This window comes from Marmota marmota, unplaced genomic scaffold (genome assembly GCF_001458135.2).
Source record: "Marmota marmota marmota unplaced genomic scaffold, marMar, whole genome shotgun sequence".
In the NCBI taxonomy this organism is placed as follows: Eukaryota; Metazoa; Chordata; class Mammalia; order Rodentia; family Sciuridae; genus Marmota; species Marmota marmota.
Genome location: NW_025999862.1, coordinates 4,961,651 through 4,981,187, shown reverse-complemented (window position 1 = coordinate 4,981,187; position 19,537 = coordinate 4,961,651). Strand labels below are relative to the sequence as shown.

Below are 19,537 nucleotides of genomic sequence, written 5' to 3'. Positions count from 1 at the left end.
TGCATAAAGTGTGGGTTCAATTACCAGCACCACAAAAAATAACAAGTTTTTACCTCTTCTATGAATTTAATTGTATTCTCCTAAAATTGAGATTGATGTTCCAACCCCCAGTTCCTCCAAATGAAATCTTATTTAGAGATAACTTCTTTAAAGATGTAAATAAGTTAAAATGGGATCATGAGGTTGGATCATTATCCCATATGATTGGTGTCTATATAAGAGAAGAGGATGACACCAGGAACGCGCACGCATGGAGAAAAGGCCATGTGAGTGTGCCACTCTGTTTTTGTTACAGATTCATTTCCCAACTGTTGACAAGATTAAGCACAGCCTTGTTTACTTTTCTCTCTCAAGAAAGTGGCCATCTGCAAGCCAAGAGTAGCCTCAGAAAAATAACGAACGTACCAATATCTTGATCCTGGACATCTACCCTCCCAAACTGTGAGAAATGTTTTAAGTCATCTAGTCCGTGGTATTTTATCATGACAGGCCTTGCAAACTAATACAATATACTCTTGACACTATTTCATAAAAGTACACATTTTAAACCACAGTAGTAGGAAAGATATCATTTCTGAAAAGCAGACAGCCTGAAACCAGGGAAAACTTACAGGAAATTTCTAGCTTCACTTATTTTTAGTTCCTTTTAGTTGACTTTAAAAAATCACCAATTTATGCCTTGCAAGTGTCAGGCACTGGATTTGATCCTCATCACCACAGAAAAATAAAATAAATAAAATAAAGGTATTGTGTTCACCTACAACTAAAAATCATCAATTTTGGAGGTCATGCAGCTGAGCAATATATTATTAATCTCCCACTAGTTTTGTGATGATAATAGTTACCTAGATTACTTCTCAGGGACTTAAAGGCCACTTTTGTTGAAACCACTGACTGACTCTTCACTTGGTCCTGTGCAAGTGTCTGATGGATCATCTTTTGACCTTAGGAAATCAAAAACTATGGTCAGATCATGCCAATGTCTCCATTTTCTGAACATGCATCCCATGAAGAGCCATGAAATTTTATTATGCATGAACAAACCACTTATCACCTCCAATCACTTTCCCCTACAACCCTGTTTCTTTAGCCCCAAAATACCCCTAAACCCTATCCTCAAAGAAGCAGATTTGAGACTTGGATCTCTCAACTCAGTGCTTGGTTGCCTTGGGAATAAATTATCTTTTGCAAAACTCATTGTTTTAGTGATTGGCATACTGTGCAGCAGCCCAAAGGGGCCTTCACTGGTAACAAGCCTTTTGTATTGAACATATTTAGCTCTTTGAAACAGTTGCTGTCAAGGTGCCATAACAAAAAGCATAATATGGGTAATTTATAAACAACAGAAATCTATTTCTCACAGTTCTAGAGGCTGGAAGTCTAAGATCAATGCTGATTAAGTGTTTGGTAATGACCCATTTTTTGGTTCATAGGTGGTGCTTTCTGGCTATACTAGAAGGGACTCATGGAATCTATCTAGCTGTCTCTCTTTTCTCCTCTTTTATAAGAGCACTAATCTCATTTGTGAAAGCTCTGCCTTCAAGACCTAATGAACTTCCAAAGTCCCCACCTCCTAAAACCATCACAGAGTTGAGGGGTAGTTTTTCAACATATGAATTTGGGGAGAGAGAGGACATAAACATACAGACCATAGCACTTGCTATGTTTTTATTTTTTCTTATTTTGCTGTATATCAGTGAAAACTCTGTCATTGACAAAGGAAACCTGACTCTAAAATCTTTTTCTTCTGAGTTTTTCATTCATTTGTTCAAAAAGTAAAGAACATAGATTACATCTAACTTAATAAGATCCTACTACCTGACAGATCTATTTTAATAGTTAGAACATAATTTATAAATGTGTCACTTACTTACATAACACAAGAAACCTTGTAAAAATAACATTTCTTCAAATCATAACCTTTCAAATTCAGAATTATTCAAGTAAAAATAACTATTCAAATTTTTTGAACTGTCCCTTTGCTGATTGCTTTTATTTGTTTTCCATATTTTTACTGGTATAATTATGCATAATAGTGGGATTTGTTGTTACATATTCACACAATATAACAGTGTAATTTGGCTAATACCATTCCCCAGAATGTCCCCTTTCCCTCCCTTCCTCTCTTCTCCTGGTCCCTTTCCTCTACTCTGCTAGTTTCCCTTCTATTAAATTATTTTTAAAATAGAGTTGAATGGTGAATGCATCTAGGAACTTTGGGGAAATTATTTATTTCACTCCATGGAGTTTAGACAAGTATATTTCACATTTCATTTTTTAAGTCAAGAGTCAGAAAACAGCCGGGGCACAGTGATGCACGCCTATAATCCCATTGACTCAGGAGGCTGAGACAGGAGAATCGCAAGTTCAAAGCCAGCCTCAGCAAAAAGCGAGGCACTGAACAATTCAGTGAGACCCTGTCTCTAATAAAATACAAAAGAGGTCTGGGGATATGGCTCAGTGGTCTAGTGCTCCTGAGTTAAATCCCTGGTACCCCCCCCAAAAAAAAGAGAAAACATTTTTTGTACATCCAGCACTAATAGAGATCATGGTATATCAATGAAATATTTAAATACTGAGATTGATTGATTTTCAAATAGAATTCTATAAATAGTATTAAAAGAACACATAATAATACAACCTACTTGGATCTAAGAGCCTTAATTTATTCAAATTTTGAAATAAATTAGTCTTCTAAAAATTTCTCACTGAACACATTTTGTATCTGGGGATATAGCACAGTGGTAAAGAGTGGGTTCAGTCCCCTAGACCATGGGTTCAATCACCTGCACCAAAAAAACACAAACAACAACAATAACAAAACACATTGTGAGAATGGGTTCAAAGACAGAGGAATCAGTCAGTCATAAGTGATTCATAAACATGACATTGTTAAGATGTGAGTGAAGACTGCATGTTGGCAGTACAGGCAACATCCTGCTCTCCCTCTTCTATGGAGCAAGGGCATTTCATATTTCATAGTTTCTGAACTTCCTCAGGAGTTCTGAGGGAGCATCCCCCGACCAGCGGAAACGAAGGTGCCAAGAGTTCACATCTGAAAAACCTTTAGAAGAGAGAAAAGCAATAGTTAAAATCAGAGTGAGGTAGGAAAAGAAAAAGGTAAAGACCATGTATCTATAATGGTAAATAAACAGCAAGGAGATAAGATTTCACTGCAACATATGTAGGGTAAGTAGTCAGTATGAGTCATTAATATTTTACAGAAGCAGATTAACTTAAGCAGACTTTGAAATTCTTATGAACAGGAATTACAACATACATGTCTGACGACCTCACATGTTTAAATGATTAATAATTATCCTCTCCAGTAATGGGAATTTAAACAAGTCACTTACAAAGATTAAACAAATTTCACACAACTTTCAAAAACTTTTCAAAAAGTGAAAGGTCAATGGTAAAGTATCCCTGGAAATATAAGCAATTGAATTCCAGGGTAATGAGATTTTTTTTTAATTTCAATAAACAACATTGTTGAAAACTAAAGAAAAGGTCATTGTCCTTCTCTACTGGGAGAAGTATAAATTGATAAAACTCCTCAGGAAGGCCAGGCATGGTGGTGCACGCCTGTAATCCCATCGGCTCCGGAGCCTGAGACAGGAGAATCGCCAGTTCCAAACCAGCCTCAGCAATAGTGAAGTGCTAAGCAACTCAGTGAGACCCTGTCTATAAATAAAATACAAAAAAGGGCTGGGGATGTGGCTCAGTGGTCAAGTACCTCTGAGTTCAATCCCTGTTACCAACAAACAAAAATCTTCAGGAAGGCAATTTGTCATTATTTATCAGACTTGTTAAGATGTATAAACTATTTGCCCAATAATTCTATTTCTAAAAATTCTACATCCTAAGGAAATAATAATGGATATCCCCAAGGGCTAAAATATAAGAATATTTATGATGATACCATTTATATTTTTTTTCCTGTACTAGCACTTGAACCCAGGGCATACACATGCTAGGCAAGTGTTATACCACTAAGCTACATCCCAGCCCTATAATTTTTTTTTAATTCAAGAAGCATTCAAAATCTTCAGCAATAGAAAGTTGATTAAAAGGCTTTAATATAGTCATTAACAATTTTTTTGAACCAGGGTCTTACACATGCTAAGTATGAGTTCTACCAATGAGCTATAACCCCAACCCTGACAATTGTTTAAAATATTTATTATCATAAACAAATTCTCGTGGAATATTTGTAAGTGACAGATAATTAGAAAACAATTTATATGAGATGATCTCATTTTCAAATTCATTATTTACATAGGTATTAATGTAAAATTTTTTAAAACTCTAAAAGGGAAATGCTAACACCAAATATTATCAGTATTTCTCCCTGAATAGTTAGAATAGATGTAATTTTCATTTTTATAATATCTAAATTTATCTGGACTTTCTTATTTTTCTTCAATAAAAAGTATGCTTTTGTGCCTTTTTTATGTTTATTGCTAATAAATAAAAAAAAAAAAACAGTTTACAAGCCAGGCATTGGTGGCACACCTGTAATCCCAGTGACTCAGGAAGCTAAGCAAGAGGATCACAGGTTCGCATCCAAGTTGAAAAACCTAGTGAGATCCTGTCTCAAAATTTTAAAAATAGGGCCTGCAATGAAGCTTGATTATAGAACACTTGCCTAGCATGCATGAGGACCTGGTAGTACCAATTTAAAAAAAAAAAAAAGCAGTTTACAGAATAATGTGTCAAATATAGTTCTGTTGATATTTTAAAATATTGAGTCAGGAAAAAATATACACAGAATAGTTTACAGTGTTTATATCAGGAAAAGAGGATTTGTGTATACTTTTAAAACAATTATCTCACAAAAATAAACCCAAATATCATTTCCTAAGTACTTGTATGAAGACATGAATGGTGAATGGTGTGAATATATAACCAGAGATGTGAAAAATTGTGCTCTATATATGTAATATGAATTGTAATGCATTCTGCTGTCATATATAACAAATTAGAATCAAAGACTTTTTAAAAATCCAAAGACTTTCCATTTGAGGAAAAAGCAAAAAGGAAATTATTTCTGACAACCTATAACTCACAAAAAACTCACAAAATATACATAGCATTATCTTATTAGTTTTAGGTATATAAATATAAATGAAAATAAAGCAAACTCTTATAGATATTTTCTGGGTGACAAGATTACAAGTTACTATTTTTTTCTCTTTGTTTGACCATATTTTCTTCTACAATAAACAAGTGTCATTTTTGTAGTTTTAGAAAGACATAGTTTCAGGTTTAGGTTCCCCTAGAAATGACACGCAGGCAAGAATTCAAACCAAAGTTAATAATGTGGGAATTGATTCCAGGACACCTTGGTAAGGAAATGGGAAAGGGAACCAAAACTGTGAACATTATCAAACAAGTTATTGCCCTAAATGACCAGAGCTGATCCCACTGGGGAATCCCAGGAAACAATATAAAAACCCTTAGAGTTATTCCAAATGAAGTGTAAAGGAGCTGAGGAACTCAGCCTCCCACTCCCATCCATTGCCTAATGGCTACATCCAAAGGGTGTTGATTCCCTGGCACTTATTACTTGCTCATTTGCTGCCAGGCAGGCTCCATTGCTAGGGAAAGTCCTCTGGTGGTGTCAGTATTTGTGGTAGAGAGCATAGTGTTGGCAATGCCTGAGCAGGTAAGTACCCAGGGATATGGTGACATGCGAACAGCATCTGCATTGAATTTTTTTGTTATCATTCCAGAATGTTACACGAAACTATTTGATTTTAGAATTGTAATTATCAAAAAACATATGCACGGCAAATTTTAAAAGAAAAAGTGAAATTGTCTTATACAACTTATACATGGTCTAATGCATGAAGAGTCAGAATGCAATGGGGACTATTGGTGGCTGTTCATCATGGAATAAGCATCATAAGGAAAACTTAAAGGTAAATATCAAGCACTGCTTGCAGATATTAACAAACATGCTGAAAAGTAATATATGAGAAGCCACTTAAGGTTTGATAAAGCTGATATAATAATTTCTTAAATGCTGATATTATAAAAATTTACACTGCAGCATAATGAAATTATAAATAATCATATAACTGCACTTTTATACATAAAACTCCAACTCCAAGGCTCTGAAGAACCAATAATCTCTTAAACCAATAAGAGATTAAGAAAATACTGGGGCTGGGGATGTGGCTCAAGCGGTAGCACGCTCGCCTGGCATGCGTGCGGCCCGGGTTTGATCCTCAGCTCCACGTACAAACAAAGATGTTGTGTCCGCTGAAAATTAAAAAAATAAATATTAAAAAATTATCTAAAAATATTTAAAATAAAAAGAAAATACTGATAGGGCTGGGGTTGTGGCTCAGTGTAGAGCACTTGCCTAGCATGTGTGAGGCACTGGGTTCAAGTCTCAGCATCACATGTAAGTAAATAAATGAAATAAAGGTCTATCAACAACTGAAAGAAATTAAGAAAAAAAAAAGAAAATACTAATAAATGCAGCCTTTGGCAGAATTTCATCATTCTTCTTCAACAACAACTTCTCAGAACAATGATCCTTATCCCCTCCATTTTGCTCTTCAACCACAGTAAGAATATATACTTCACAATATGAGGACATCAAAACTGTCCTCATAATTTGTTATGAGTAAATTATGATATATCTACACCATGGAATATTATCAGCTGTTAAGAAGAGCAAATCCATTAGGGACATAAGGATCTAAGAAAAAGTCCCATAATGATAAGAGCTAACACTAAAAATGGCACTTATCAAGTGCTTGGCACTATTCTAAATACTTTACATATATTAAATTTGTCACTCCTCAAGAAAACCTTACAAGGTAAACACTAATATTTCAACCATTATATTGATAAGAAAACTCAGACAGTGAGGGGTTAACCAGTTTCCCCAAGGTCATACAACTCATCAGTGGGAAACTGGGATCTAGTTCCAAAGTTTGCACTTCTGAACACTGTGCAATATAAACACTCATACAAAGTATGACACCTTCTTTATTTTTAAAAATTTTATAAAAGTGCATGTACTTACATACACTTGTATTAGCATAGAGAACAGTTTAGGAGACATGCCTGAGCATCCACATCAGTTACTTCAGGATGCAGAAGCGGAGGAAATCAGCAGACTGGGGGAAACTCAAAGTTATTACTTATCGGTGATTCTTTGAACTTTTTACAATAGGCTTATATTACTTGATTTTTTAAAAAAAGAAAATTTCCTAGAATTCTTGAGAGAGACTCAAGTGGTTCCTCAGCATCATGCTTGAGTTTCCTGAAATGTCCAACCTCCTCACCCCATTCTGGTGGGTAAATGCAGTCTAAGTCTGAATCTGAAATGGAAAGATCCAGGGCTTCTGGATGCACAAAATTGAACATTTTAGGTCTGAAAGAAAAAAATATTTGCTCATTTGTCTCTCTATGTGTATCCGGGAAGGTGGTGTGCTTGCTTAAAACACAGGTTTGTGGGCCGGGGTTATGGCTCAGTGGTAGAGCGCTCACCTAGCATGTGAGGCCCTGGATTCCATCCTCAGCACCACAAGGGGGGATAGTAGGGGATAGGAAAGGCAGCAGAATACAACAGTCACTAATATGGCATTATGTAAAAATTGTGAATGTGTAACTGACGTGATTCTGCAATTTGTATTTGGGGTAAAAATGGGAGTTCATAACTCACTTGAATCAAATGTATGAAAGATGATATGTCATGAGCTTTGTAATGTTTTGAACAACCAATAAAAAATAAATAAATATAAAATAAATAAAATAAAGGTATTGGGGCTGGGGTTGTGGCTCAGTGGTAGAGTGCTCACCTAGCATGCACAAGGCACTGGGTTTGATCCTCAGCACCACATAAATGTAAAATAAAGATATTGTATCCACCTAAGCTTAAGAATAAATATTTAAAAAATTAAAATAAAAAAAAGTAAAGGTATTGTGTCCATCTACAACTAAAAAAATTTTTTTAAAAGACAGGTTTGTGAAATTCAGGTTCTGCTTTGATCAAGTTTGTTATATTATAACTATTTCTAATTGTGAGGTTGATGCAATCAACATGCCTACTTTACAGAGATCTCTTAATAACAAGCTGAGACACCTGAATCAAACTCAAAGAATCCTCATTTCAGCAAGTACAGAGAATGTGAAAGTTCTCCCAAAGGAAAATTTAAAGTAACTATTTCTGGAAATATTATCATTTACCACAAGCTATTTAATTATTTCTTTTTATACCAGTCAGTATTCAAAGATTCAAGAGTGTTTAAGAATCTTCTGCTTAAAGGCTTTTTTTTTTTTTTGGTACTGGGTTGAACTCAGGGGTACTTGACCACTGAGCCACATTCCCAGCCCCATTTTGAATTTTATTTAGAGACAGGATCTCACTGAGTTGCTTAGCACCTCTCTTTTGCTGAGGCTGGCTTTGAACTCTCAGTCCTTCTGCCTCAGCCTCCCAAGCCACTGGCATTACAGACGTGTGCCACCGCACCTGGCTTAAAGGCCAAATTTTAATGGGATATTGCATCATAACCCTGAGAATCAACATATAAGGATTTGAGATAATTACAGTGTGTGTGTATATAACATACCTAAAATAGTTAATACAGTTAGTTGGATGGCTAGATAGACAAAGACACAATACTGATAGTTAACATTTACTCAAAGCCTGTAATAGGCAAATCACTGTGCATAGATTTAATCTCCATGGTAACTTCATGAGAAGGTATTTTTTAATTGATTTTATTTTTTAAATACATGACAGTGGAATGCATTACAATTCTTATTACACATATAGAGCACAATTTTTCATCTCTCTGTATATAAAGTATGTTCACACCAATTCATTTCTTCATACATGTACTTTGGATAGTGATGTCTATAACATTCCACCATCCTTGCTAACCCCCTGCCCTCTCCCTTCCCCTCCCACCCTTCTGCCCTATCTAGAGTTTATCTATTCCTCCCATGCTCCCCCTCCCTACCCCATTATGGGTCAGTCAACTTATATCAGAGAACATTCAGCGTTTGTTTTGGGGGGATTGGCTAACTTCACCTAGCATTATTTCATGAGAAGGTATTATTATAATTCCTTTTTATAGATGAGGAAATTGAGGTCTAGGGAAATTAAATTTCTTTTGCCAGGAAATACAGTTAATAAGTAGTAGAGTTAGACTATGAACTCAGATACCGCAGCTTGGGAGCCAGCAGTTGAACTTCTGCAATACCTTGCTTCGGTGGCTCTATAAGTGATTTGTACTGGTTATAGGGCTACTTAGAGATGAGGTATCATCTCAGAATAGTGCAGTGCCTTGGAATACAGACTCTGAAGCCAATCTACCTTGGTTCAAACCCCTTTACATACAAGCTGTATAGTCTTGAGCAAATTACTCAACCTCTCTGGGCTTGTTCTCTCATAGAAACGAGACACTAATAATAGCACAAGGCTCCCAAATTTGTAGTGAGGATTAATAAGTTAATACATGCAAACTAAAATTAAATGAGATGATAATATAAAGTAATATATGTATATATGTATATATAAAGAATGTTCCTGCACATAGTAAACATGCAATAAATGTTAGCTAGTGTTATTTCATTAAAGCAAAAAACACTATGAGAAATGCCTCCTTTGGAGGAATTTATGTACTTTCCACTTTATGTATCAATGCTAAGTATCTTTTGAGATACTAAACCAATCCTTAAGTTTGGAACTACTGTACAGATTGGAAACGGTTTAGAATAAATGCAATGTAAACCAAGCTCTCCAGTTTCAGACCTACTATGTTCTGCAAAGATATAATGATAGGACTTACTTGGAGACTCTGGATTTTGTGGAGAGTTTGACTTCTCCAGGGACTCGGGTGCTTTTTGCTTCATTTTCTCTGTGGTTGAACCCAGTTCCTCTTTCTTTATTTCTCTTTGCTCACTCCATTCTTCATTTTTAGTCTTGCTGATCTGAGTCTGCTCAGATTCTTCCAGCATCAGGTCTTTTTTACTTTTGACAGCCCAATGCATTGACTAAATTAATTAAAAGCAGACACATAAATAAGTCAATATCATATGGCTTTCTATATTTAAAGTTCAATATGTATAACACCTGACCTACTATTATAGTACCAATTAACAGAACAAATTGACTTGACCAATAAACCAAATATTCATGATTAATCCAGATATTAATTAATCCCCAAATAATAATTGAGTGATTCCTGCTAGTTTGAAGAGTAACAATACGAGAAATTATATCATGATACACAACAAAGCCACCAACACTAGAGAGATTCAATCAACAATTCAATACAACAATTGTGTACACACGATTGTAATCCCAGCTACTGGGAAGGCTGAGACAGAGGATCACAAGTTCAGGTCAGCCTGGTCAACTTAGTTAGACACTATCTCAAAATCAAAATAAAAAGGGTTAAGGATGTAGCTCAGTGGTAGATACTCCTGGGTTCAATTCCCAGCATCATAAAATAATAATAATGAAGTGTCCCCTCAGAAAATTAAACACAGAATTACTATATGACCCAGCAATTCCATTCATAGGTATATACCCAAAATAATTGAAAACAGATATTCAAAAAAAAAACTTGTACACAAATGTGCATAGGAGCACTATTCACAGTAGGCAAAAGATGGAGACAACCCAAATGTTCATCGACTGAAGAGTGGATAAACAAAAATGTGGTATACACACAAAATAAAATATATTTCATAAAATGGAATGAAGTACTAATATGTGCTATAATGTGGATGAGCTCTGAGAACATACTAAGTGAAAGCCAGATCAAAAAAGGTCACATATTGTATGATTCTACTTATATGAAATATTCAGAATAGACAAACTTATATATAGAGAAAGCACATTAGTAGTTACCAGGGGCTGGAAGTAAAGGGAAATAGAAAGCTAATAGATTTCCTTTTGGAGTAATGAAAAAGTTTTGTTAACTAGAAAGTGGCAATGGAAGAACGACATTGTAGACATAGTTAATGCACCAGAATTGTATACTTTAAAATGATTAAAATGGTGAATTTTATGTTATGTATATTTTACTAAAAAAATTAAAAGAGAGAGAATAGAGCCAAGACAGAGTTTCAATTAACTACTATTGTAACTACTATTATTATACCTACTTTCTAGGGTTTAATGTGTCCTCCAAATTTCATATGATGGAAACTTTTTTTTTTTTTTGTACCAGGGATTGAACTCAGAGGTGCTTAACCACTGAGCCCTATCCCCAGCCATTTTTTATATTTTATTTAGAGACAGAGTCTCACTGAGTTGTTTAGGGCCTCTCTATATTGCTGGGTCTGGATTTGAACTCAGGATCCTCCTGCCGCAGACTCCCAAACTGCTGGGATTACAGGCATGTGCCACTGCGCCTGGCAATATGTTCATAACTTAATCCCCAGTGCAATGGTGTTAAGAGATGGGACCAGTAAGAGGTAATTAGGCAAAACCTTCATGAATGGATTAACATTCATGAGTAGGTTTGTTATGAAAGCAAGTGGGTCTCCCTCTTGCGTTCTCATTCTCCCTTGCCCTTCTACTTCTGCCATGGGATAATACAGCAAGCAGACCCTCTCCAGGGTAAGCCCCAGGACCTTGAACTTCCTAGCCTTCAGAACTGCACAAAATAAAAATTCATTCTGAATAAATGACCCAATCTCAGATATTCTACTAAGAAGCATCATGAAATGTACTAAGAGACACTGCTATTGCCACATGTACTATTGTGATCCTCCCACCTAACCATGATCAATGCAGATTTGGCAAATATTAAAATTCTGGATTATACATCTCTTTTTAATAAAATTCATGACAGAAAGCAGGATTTCAATCAATGTTTACTATGAACAGTGATCCTAATTTTAAGTGGGTTTACTTTAGGTGAAATTTTTTTTCAAGTCCAGTTATCCTCAGATAACAAAAACTTCTTAAATACATTTCCATTTGTTTTCTTAAAAGGATGATGTAAAAATGTTTATGTACATTACATGGAAGATTTCTGAAAGGAAGCACAAGGAATTACAAGGGGGGCTATTTCTGGGAGAGGGGAGTAGAACTGGGCCTGGAATAAGAGAGGACTCATTCTTTTAATTAAATATCTTCTTACACTATTTTGATTTTTTAACAATGGCATCTTAATTTTATTATACTTTAAATTTATAAATTAAAAAATCAGGATCTATATATTAGCAGTGTTGGGCATTGTCCATTGGCTTCCAGTATAACTTTTATACTTTTAGACAGAAGGAAGCAAACCCTAGAAAACTGTCCCTAGAAACCTGATATCCTAACATTGTATTCAATATACTTGGTGGTGGTTCTTTGCTCAGTGATTTAATTATGTAATTGTATCTACATAGCTCTGGCTGCTTTTGGTGAGTTGTTGAGGAAGAGAAATCAAAAATGAGTCTTCTGATAGAAAATTTTGCTAGGTCAGGTACCAAGAAATGAAAGTATGAGACAGAGGTATTTTATATGTGTCCTTTTGTACCTTTTACATTTTTTGTCCCACATGTGCATTTCCTATTAAAATATTTTAAATTTGGGGACTGGGAGTGTAGCTCAGTGATAAAGTATTTACCTAATATGTATAAGGATTGATCCTTGGCACTGAAAAAAATTGAAAAATTACAAGTTTCTTATTTTAAGAATATGTCAAGTAAAATAATTAGCCCTAGCATACACCAAAATAATGAGCTTTGCTGATTCTTGAAAAATCATTTGAATATAGCAGGAAGCTATTCCTGGCCTAGCATGCTACCTTTGTTTACTACCAGAGCGGCTGGGATTACAGGCGTGCACCACCGTGCACCTCCATTACTTATTGAATAAACTCAGAAGTTATAACATTTAAAAACTGTGCCACAGACCACAGAAGGAGCTGCCTCCTCTGCTACTCATATATCCCATCCCCTGACATGAGAGGCATCTTTCTTTTCATCTTGGTGTACTTATTTCCTGGAAAGTATGAGCCACCTTTTAATTAGGGCTTGACAGATACCACAATTTCTTATCACCTGTCTCAGGAGGACTAGTACTAGCCTTACAAGCAGGAGCCATAATGACCTCATCAAAAAGAAAGGGTAAGTGCAAAAGGGTAAAATGCCTTCTTGGAGTCTTTTAATTCTGTTTTTATTTGTTTTTATAAATTTGGAGTTTATGATGTGATAATGATGTGATATTAATGAAACAGGATAAAATCATCATAAATAGCATGATCTCAACAACTTTACAAGATAGATGAAGGGCAAGGGATGTTAGTTCAGTGGTAGAGCACTTGCCTAGCATGTGTGGGGCCCTGGGTTCAATCCCCAGCACCACACACACACACACATACACACACACACACACACACACACGATAGATGAATATATTCAAATATAGACAGAAATAGATATGCAGATACATATGCATATAATATGAATATAGATAAATATATAGATAGATTAAAGAACAATATATCATTCTGTACAATTTCAAACCATAAGTATATTCAAACCTTCTGTCCTAATCCAGTCAAATAAGTCATTTATTCACTTTCAGCTTATCTCTTCTTAACTCTAAGGAAGAATCACCCTGAATTCTTTTCCCCATATAAATTCAATCCAAGACTAATCAATGCCAAGATCCAAGATCCAAGAACCACTTATAGAACAGTCATTGCCATTATTCAGTGTAATCAACTCTCACACTCAAAGGGGGAAAAATGGAAGGAAATGCACCAAAAAGTTAACTGGTGGGCTGGGGTTAGGGCTCAGTGGCAGAGCAGTTGCCTTGCATGTGTGAAGCACTGGGTTCAATTCTCAGCACCACATATAAATAAATGAACAAAATAAAGGTCAACCAACATCTAAAAAAATTTTTTTAAAGGTTAACTGGGAGGCAGGGACTGTGGCTCAGTGGCAGAGCACTTGCCTGGCATGTGTGAGGCACTGGGTTCAATCCTTAGCACCACATAAAAATAAACAAATAAAATAAAGGCATTCTGACCATTCACAAAAAAAAAATTTAATTAAAAAAATAAAATGTTGGAGCTGGGATTGTGGCTCAGTGGTAGAGCACTCGCCTAGCACAGGCGGGACCCGGATTCAATCCTCAGCATCACATAAAAATAAAGGCATTGTGTGGTGTCCATCTACACCTAAAAATATAATAAATATTTATTTAAAAAAATAATAAAAATAAAATGTTAACTGGGGTTATGCCTGCATAGCAGGATTATAAGGTTATTTATTTTATTTTAGCATTTTCCAAACTTTATGTGAGGATAATATATACATATATGAATATACGAACATATGCATATATATAATTAGAAGAAAACTAGATCTGAAAATTAAGATGTAATTATAATTGTAAAAAGGAGGAAGCCACTGGTTGCCAAAAGTATGTGTTGGGATGGTTACCAAGTAAACACTTCACAACCAGTGCTAACTTGTAAATGCAGGTATTATGCATTTCTCTGTAGGTTTGATTTCAAAAACAAAGTTTATTTTAAAGAAATAATTGCCTCAACCAATGTAAAAGAAAAAAAAAAGAGTCACTTGGCTTTGGTTGTTTTGGATTTGTCATTGGGTTGCTTTGGTTTTTTTCATGTGCATAGAATAGAAAAGGCCGGCCAATGGCTTCCTCTGAAAGAGGGGAAAGGATATTAGACAGGTTATTGAAAAACAGAGAGTAAGACATTGAAGCACTCAGGGCACAGACAGCTGGAAATGTGATCTGTAAGTATCATAAGTTGGCCAAGTGGCCTGTACATGATGTTTCTCTCTTAAAATCAAAATGCCTATGGTCTTTAATGACTCACTTATAATAAGTGATTTGAAAGTCCTCAGTAAAAAGGTATTATGAGACTTGTCTTCTTCCCTTTACGAGTAAGATAGATTAAAATATTTTATCATCAGATCCCTGTGTCTGCTAATCCCAATTATAGAAATATGTGGAAAAAAGATCCAAACTATATCTAACCTCATTTACAAGTGCTTCTGGTGCTTTTTGTACAATCAGGGATGAATGCAAGAGTGATGCTAAGCAGCCTGGACTATCAGAACAGATACCCTGCAAATCACTCATTTCTGCACGTAAAGTGTATTTCTCAGCTCCACTAGGGTATTGGATGGACATAACAACTATTATGGTGGGATGTGCGTACTGGGGATTAAATCCCAGAGGTGCTTCATCCACTGAGCTACATCCCAGCAATTTTTTTTTTTTTTTTAAGATAGGGTCTCGCTGTGTTGCTTAGGGCTTTGCTAAATTGCTGAGGCTGGCCTCAAACTTCTGATCCTCCTGCCTTAGCCTCCCAAGATGCTAGGATTATAGGTGTGTGCCACTGCACCCAGCTAGAATGATTCATTTAAATAGAATGAGCATCAATAAAAATATTAAATGAAAGCAATTGATAGAGACTTAAAAAGAGTAAAAGAAGAAGAGTCTGTACAGCAAAATAATTAAATGGACAAAGCTGAGAGTCAGTGTATGCATGGAATGAACTAACATAAAACAGAAACCAAGCCTATGTGCAAAGGTCACCAGTCCTGAGATATGAAAAACTGGTCTGATATGTTGTCATTCTGCCTTCAAAATTAACCTGTTTACCAGTTTTCCTTAATGAAACTATCTATCTCCCCCTCCCCTTTCTTTCCCCCTCCCTCCCTCTCATTTTCTCACACTCTACACCTTGGTCAACACTGGCAAATAAAATTTTAACCTACATGCCATTAAACACTGGGACAAATAGAAAAAAGAAACAATTGACTCAGATATGTCATAGCTCAGCTGAATAACTGTACAAAATTGTTTTTTTTTTTCCTGGATCACTTTGAGTGAATTTTTTACTTGCTTGGTGATTCCTGACCTGCTTTTGGAAAACATCCAATTAGGACAGATTGCCTATTGAACAGGCCCAGAAGGTGTTGAATTGCACACTGTTTCCCATCTGGCTGGAGAAACTGTAGCCATGTGGACATAGTAGGAAGCTTCCCTGGTAGTCTGTGGCCAATTGGACTCATCCCAAAGACACCTCACCCAGCTGAGAACCCAGAAACAATCAATAGACAAATAGGTCCGTGTGAAGGTGACAGGAAGCCCCAAAAAGCCCTCCCAGAAGCAATCAATTTGTCAAATGATCAGTTCACCAAAATGTGTTTCTAATAGCTTCTATAAAATTTATAGCAATTGATGTGGCATGGAACAATTTTAACAGCTTATGAGAATTTTTCTCAGAGCTTTATTTTGATTGTGGCTTCACTACAGTCATTTGCCAGCAGCCTTCCTAAAGCCAATCTGCCATCTATTTTGGAGCAAGAGAGAAAAAGAGCTATCCATATCCTGAATGACAAAGATGAATTTCTCTAAATTTCTGAGCTACAAAGACTGTTTTCAAGTTCCCAGGGTCCCAAAGGTCTAGATAACTAAAACTCTCACCCTCAACCCTGTTTGAAACCAACTCCATATATCTCCATTTAAATTTCAAACATATTAATTGATCTAGGTGAATTCTTAAAATATTTTTTACAAATGAAACTATCAGGAGGAACTTCTAGAAAAGGAAAAGAGAAATAAATGGCTAGTGAAGTGACAGAGACTTGGTATATAGGAGGGATAGCAGTTACAGTTTTATCACTTGTGGGTAGTGGAAGTTCGTCACACCTATGGCTCATTTGAGGCATTCTCCCAAAGGAGAGAACTGAGACATGATCCTGTGTGTTATGCTGCAAAAAACACCTTGGAATTTGTCCGACATTGTAGGTATGAGGACAAATATTGCTCTCAATCAATGCTTTTCCTTCCACAGTGATTATCCTGCTTAAATAAAAGGCAGTTAACACAAGATTGACCACCAGAGGAAAGACATTTTATGAGATTTAACAATCTATAATATGTGCAGGGCAAGTCATCTGAAATACAAATCCTAAAGTTATAACTATTTTATTGTCAGAATGGCATAAGTAAAGCTTATAACGTAAAACCCTAATGGTAATGTTTATCTACAAAAGGATAGACAATGTTCTATTAGGTGATGAACAATTGATAATCATTATTTATTAATTACTCCAGAGTACGAATGTAAAAGGATAAACAAATGAAAAACACACAGAGAAAAAGCAACAATTAAAATGTTACAGATATTCTAGCGAGCTGAGGGTGTAGCTCAGTGGTAGCATGTTTGCCTAACATATACAAAGCCCTGAGTTTGATCCTCAGCACCAGAGAGAGAGACCATATCTATAGTTCCAGTACTAAGGATGCAGAGGTAGGAGGATCACTTCAGCCTGGGAGTAAAGACCAGTCTCAACAACTACAAAAAATTTACAGAAAGAGATGAGGCTCTCCCATGCATCAATCACTCCTAACCTTTTAGGGTTAGAACAAAAAGAAAATTACAGAAAGTCTACTGAGTGATATACAGATAGTTGAATTAATTAAGTTTTTAAAGTGGTTGTAGCCATTTGCATGTGTTTTGGTTAGATATTAAGTGCCCCCCTGCAAAGCTCATGTGTGAACGATTCAAGAAAGTTTAGAGGTGAAATAATCGGATTATGAGAGCTTTAATCCAATCAGTGAATTAATCTCCTCATAGGGATTAGCTGGGTAGAATTAAAGGCAGGTAGTGTGTGCCTGGAGGAGGTGGGCCATCAGGGGCATGCCTTTAGGGATTATATTTTGTCCTGGTGAGGAGAGTTCTCTCTGCTTCCTGATCATCATGTTCTGAACCACTCTACTCCACCATAAACTTTTGCCATGATGTTCTGCCTGACCTCAAACCCCCCAAAATGGAGCCAGCCTTCTATGGACTAAGACCTCTGAAACTGTGAACCCCAGATAAACTTTTCCTTCCTAAAATTAATTAATTAATTGATGGACATAAATATCCATACATAAGTATAATATATATGTAACTAGCCATATGTATTTAGCTATTAACATTTATTCATCTAGTGTTAATATGTGTATATACACTATGTATGTATGTATATATATATGGATATAAACATATTATGTAATTTTTTTTAACTTTTGAAAATTATTTTGAGACAGGGTCTTTTTTATATATAACATCAAATCAGGAACACATGGCGGCGGGCGGAGAGGCAGTGTTTTCAGTACCCCCTCAGTGATGGGATCAGAAAGACGCATAAATACACTTAGACTCTACCTGCAGAGAATCTCCTAGCAAAATTCCACTGAAGAGAGACTGGCCGGGAGTTACTAGGATTTTTGGAAGTGACAGTTTGCCCCAGACAAGTAAATTCCCGCCACAAGATGCAGAGGTCCAGACCCGCCAGCCGCCGTCCGCACGCTGCGGCGCGGTCGCCCGCCCACAGCCACCGTGACTGGGTGGCTAGCCTCCAAGACGCAGCTTGGCAGGAAGAGGTCTTTAGCCAAGCCTTCATGAAATAGCGAGCGGGGAGCTGAGGCCAACTGGGGACGGACCAGTCCCACCCCTCCCTTCGGACACTCGGGCAAGGAGCCTAGGGCCCGCCATAGCAGAGAGGTGACGTCACCGGCGACACCGGCCGACAGAATTCCTTCCCAGCGGAATCCACTTTAGCAGGTGTGTGACTCCCACCCCATCCAGATACAAGCAGCCAGGAAACCTCAGGGATCTCTCCTGGGGCATGTCTGTAGGGAAGCAGAGAGAATTCCCGATCCCCAACCCCGCATATCACCAGCGGACTCCCAAGGTCTTAGCCGCAAGTCTACCACAGCACTGGGGCTTAAATGGGACACACAGTGGGGCCACAAGTGTAACTAGATCTTTGGGGAACTGCTTCTGGTGAACAGGACCTGGCTGGCCCGCTGAAAGGAGGAAGGGGGGGAGGGGCCGGAGAAGTGAAACGGCTCTGGACTGACAAGATTGAGAGACTCCCAGAAGCCGCCTTATAGGGATTGCTATCGGCACGTAGAGGGCAGAAGCTTGGCTCGGAGGGCACAGCTCCGCCTACTGGAAGAGAAGAAAATGGATCTCTAAGACTTCAATTTTTTTTCTTCTCTCTCTGTTCTTTTCTCCCCTTTTCCTTCTTTCTTTCTTTCCCATTTCAAGTTTTATTGTTCTTTTCATTCTCCTCTAATCTATCTATCTCTCTCTCCTTCTTTCTTTTTAAGAGCACTTTCCTTTCCCTACCCCCCAACTTTCATCCCAAGCATTACGTCTTCCATTACGTGTAATTGTCTAAATGCAAATAGGTGAATGTTTCAAGGCTGTCTATAGGGCTCCTAAATACCTAGCTACTACCAACACCCTGATCCAATCGCCTGTTAGTATCCCCCTTCAGTAGAGCAATCTTCTAAAGTAGCCAAGACATACTAACCCTCATACCATCATAGCACCTAACCTAAATATAAAGTCCTAAGAACAAACAACAAATCACTATATGCATACAGAACCCCGAAGCCTTATATGAATTGAATGAATCAGCTTTAAAGTACAATAAAGCCCAACATTTCTAGGCATAATCTCCCACCATAAAGGAGAGACAACAGAGATATACAAAACCAAAACAAATTTATAGGAGAAAG

At 36.7% G+C, this 19,537-nt stretch overlaps 1 protein-coding gene across 3 annotated transcripts in view; it reads right to left on the bottom strand.

Annotated features, from left to right (window-relative positions):
• Positions 1-2,208: 2,208 nt before the first annotated feature.
• Positions 2,209-19,537, bottom strand: part of Dnajc12 (DnaJ heat shock protein family (Hsp40) member C12) — a 47,266-nt gene continuing 29,937 nt past the window's right edge. For 2 of the 3 annotated variants that reach the window (XM_015500587.2, XM_015500589.2), the window contains 2 exons: positions 9,816-10,020; positions 2,209-3,064 (listed from right to left, as the gene is read on the bottom strand). In XM_015500587.2, the coding sequence (XP_015356073.1) occupies positions 2,970-3,064; positions 9,816-10,020 (300 nt within the window). In that variant the 3' untranslated portion in view covers positions 2,209-2,969. The remainder of the gene's footprint in view (positions 3,065-9,815; positions 10,021-19,537) is intronic. The other variant, XM_048810111.1, reaches the window with a different exon arrangement.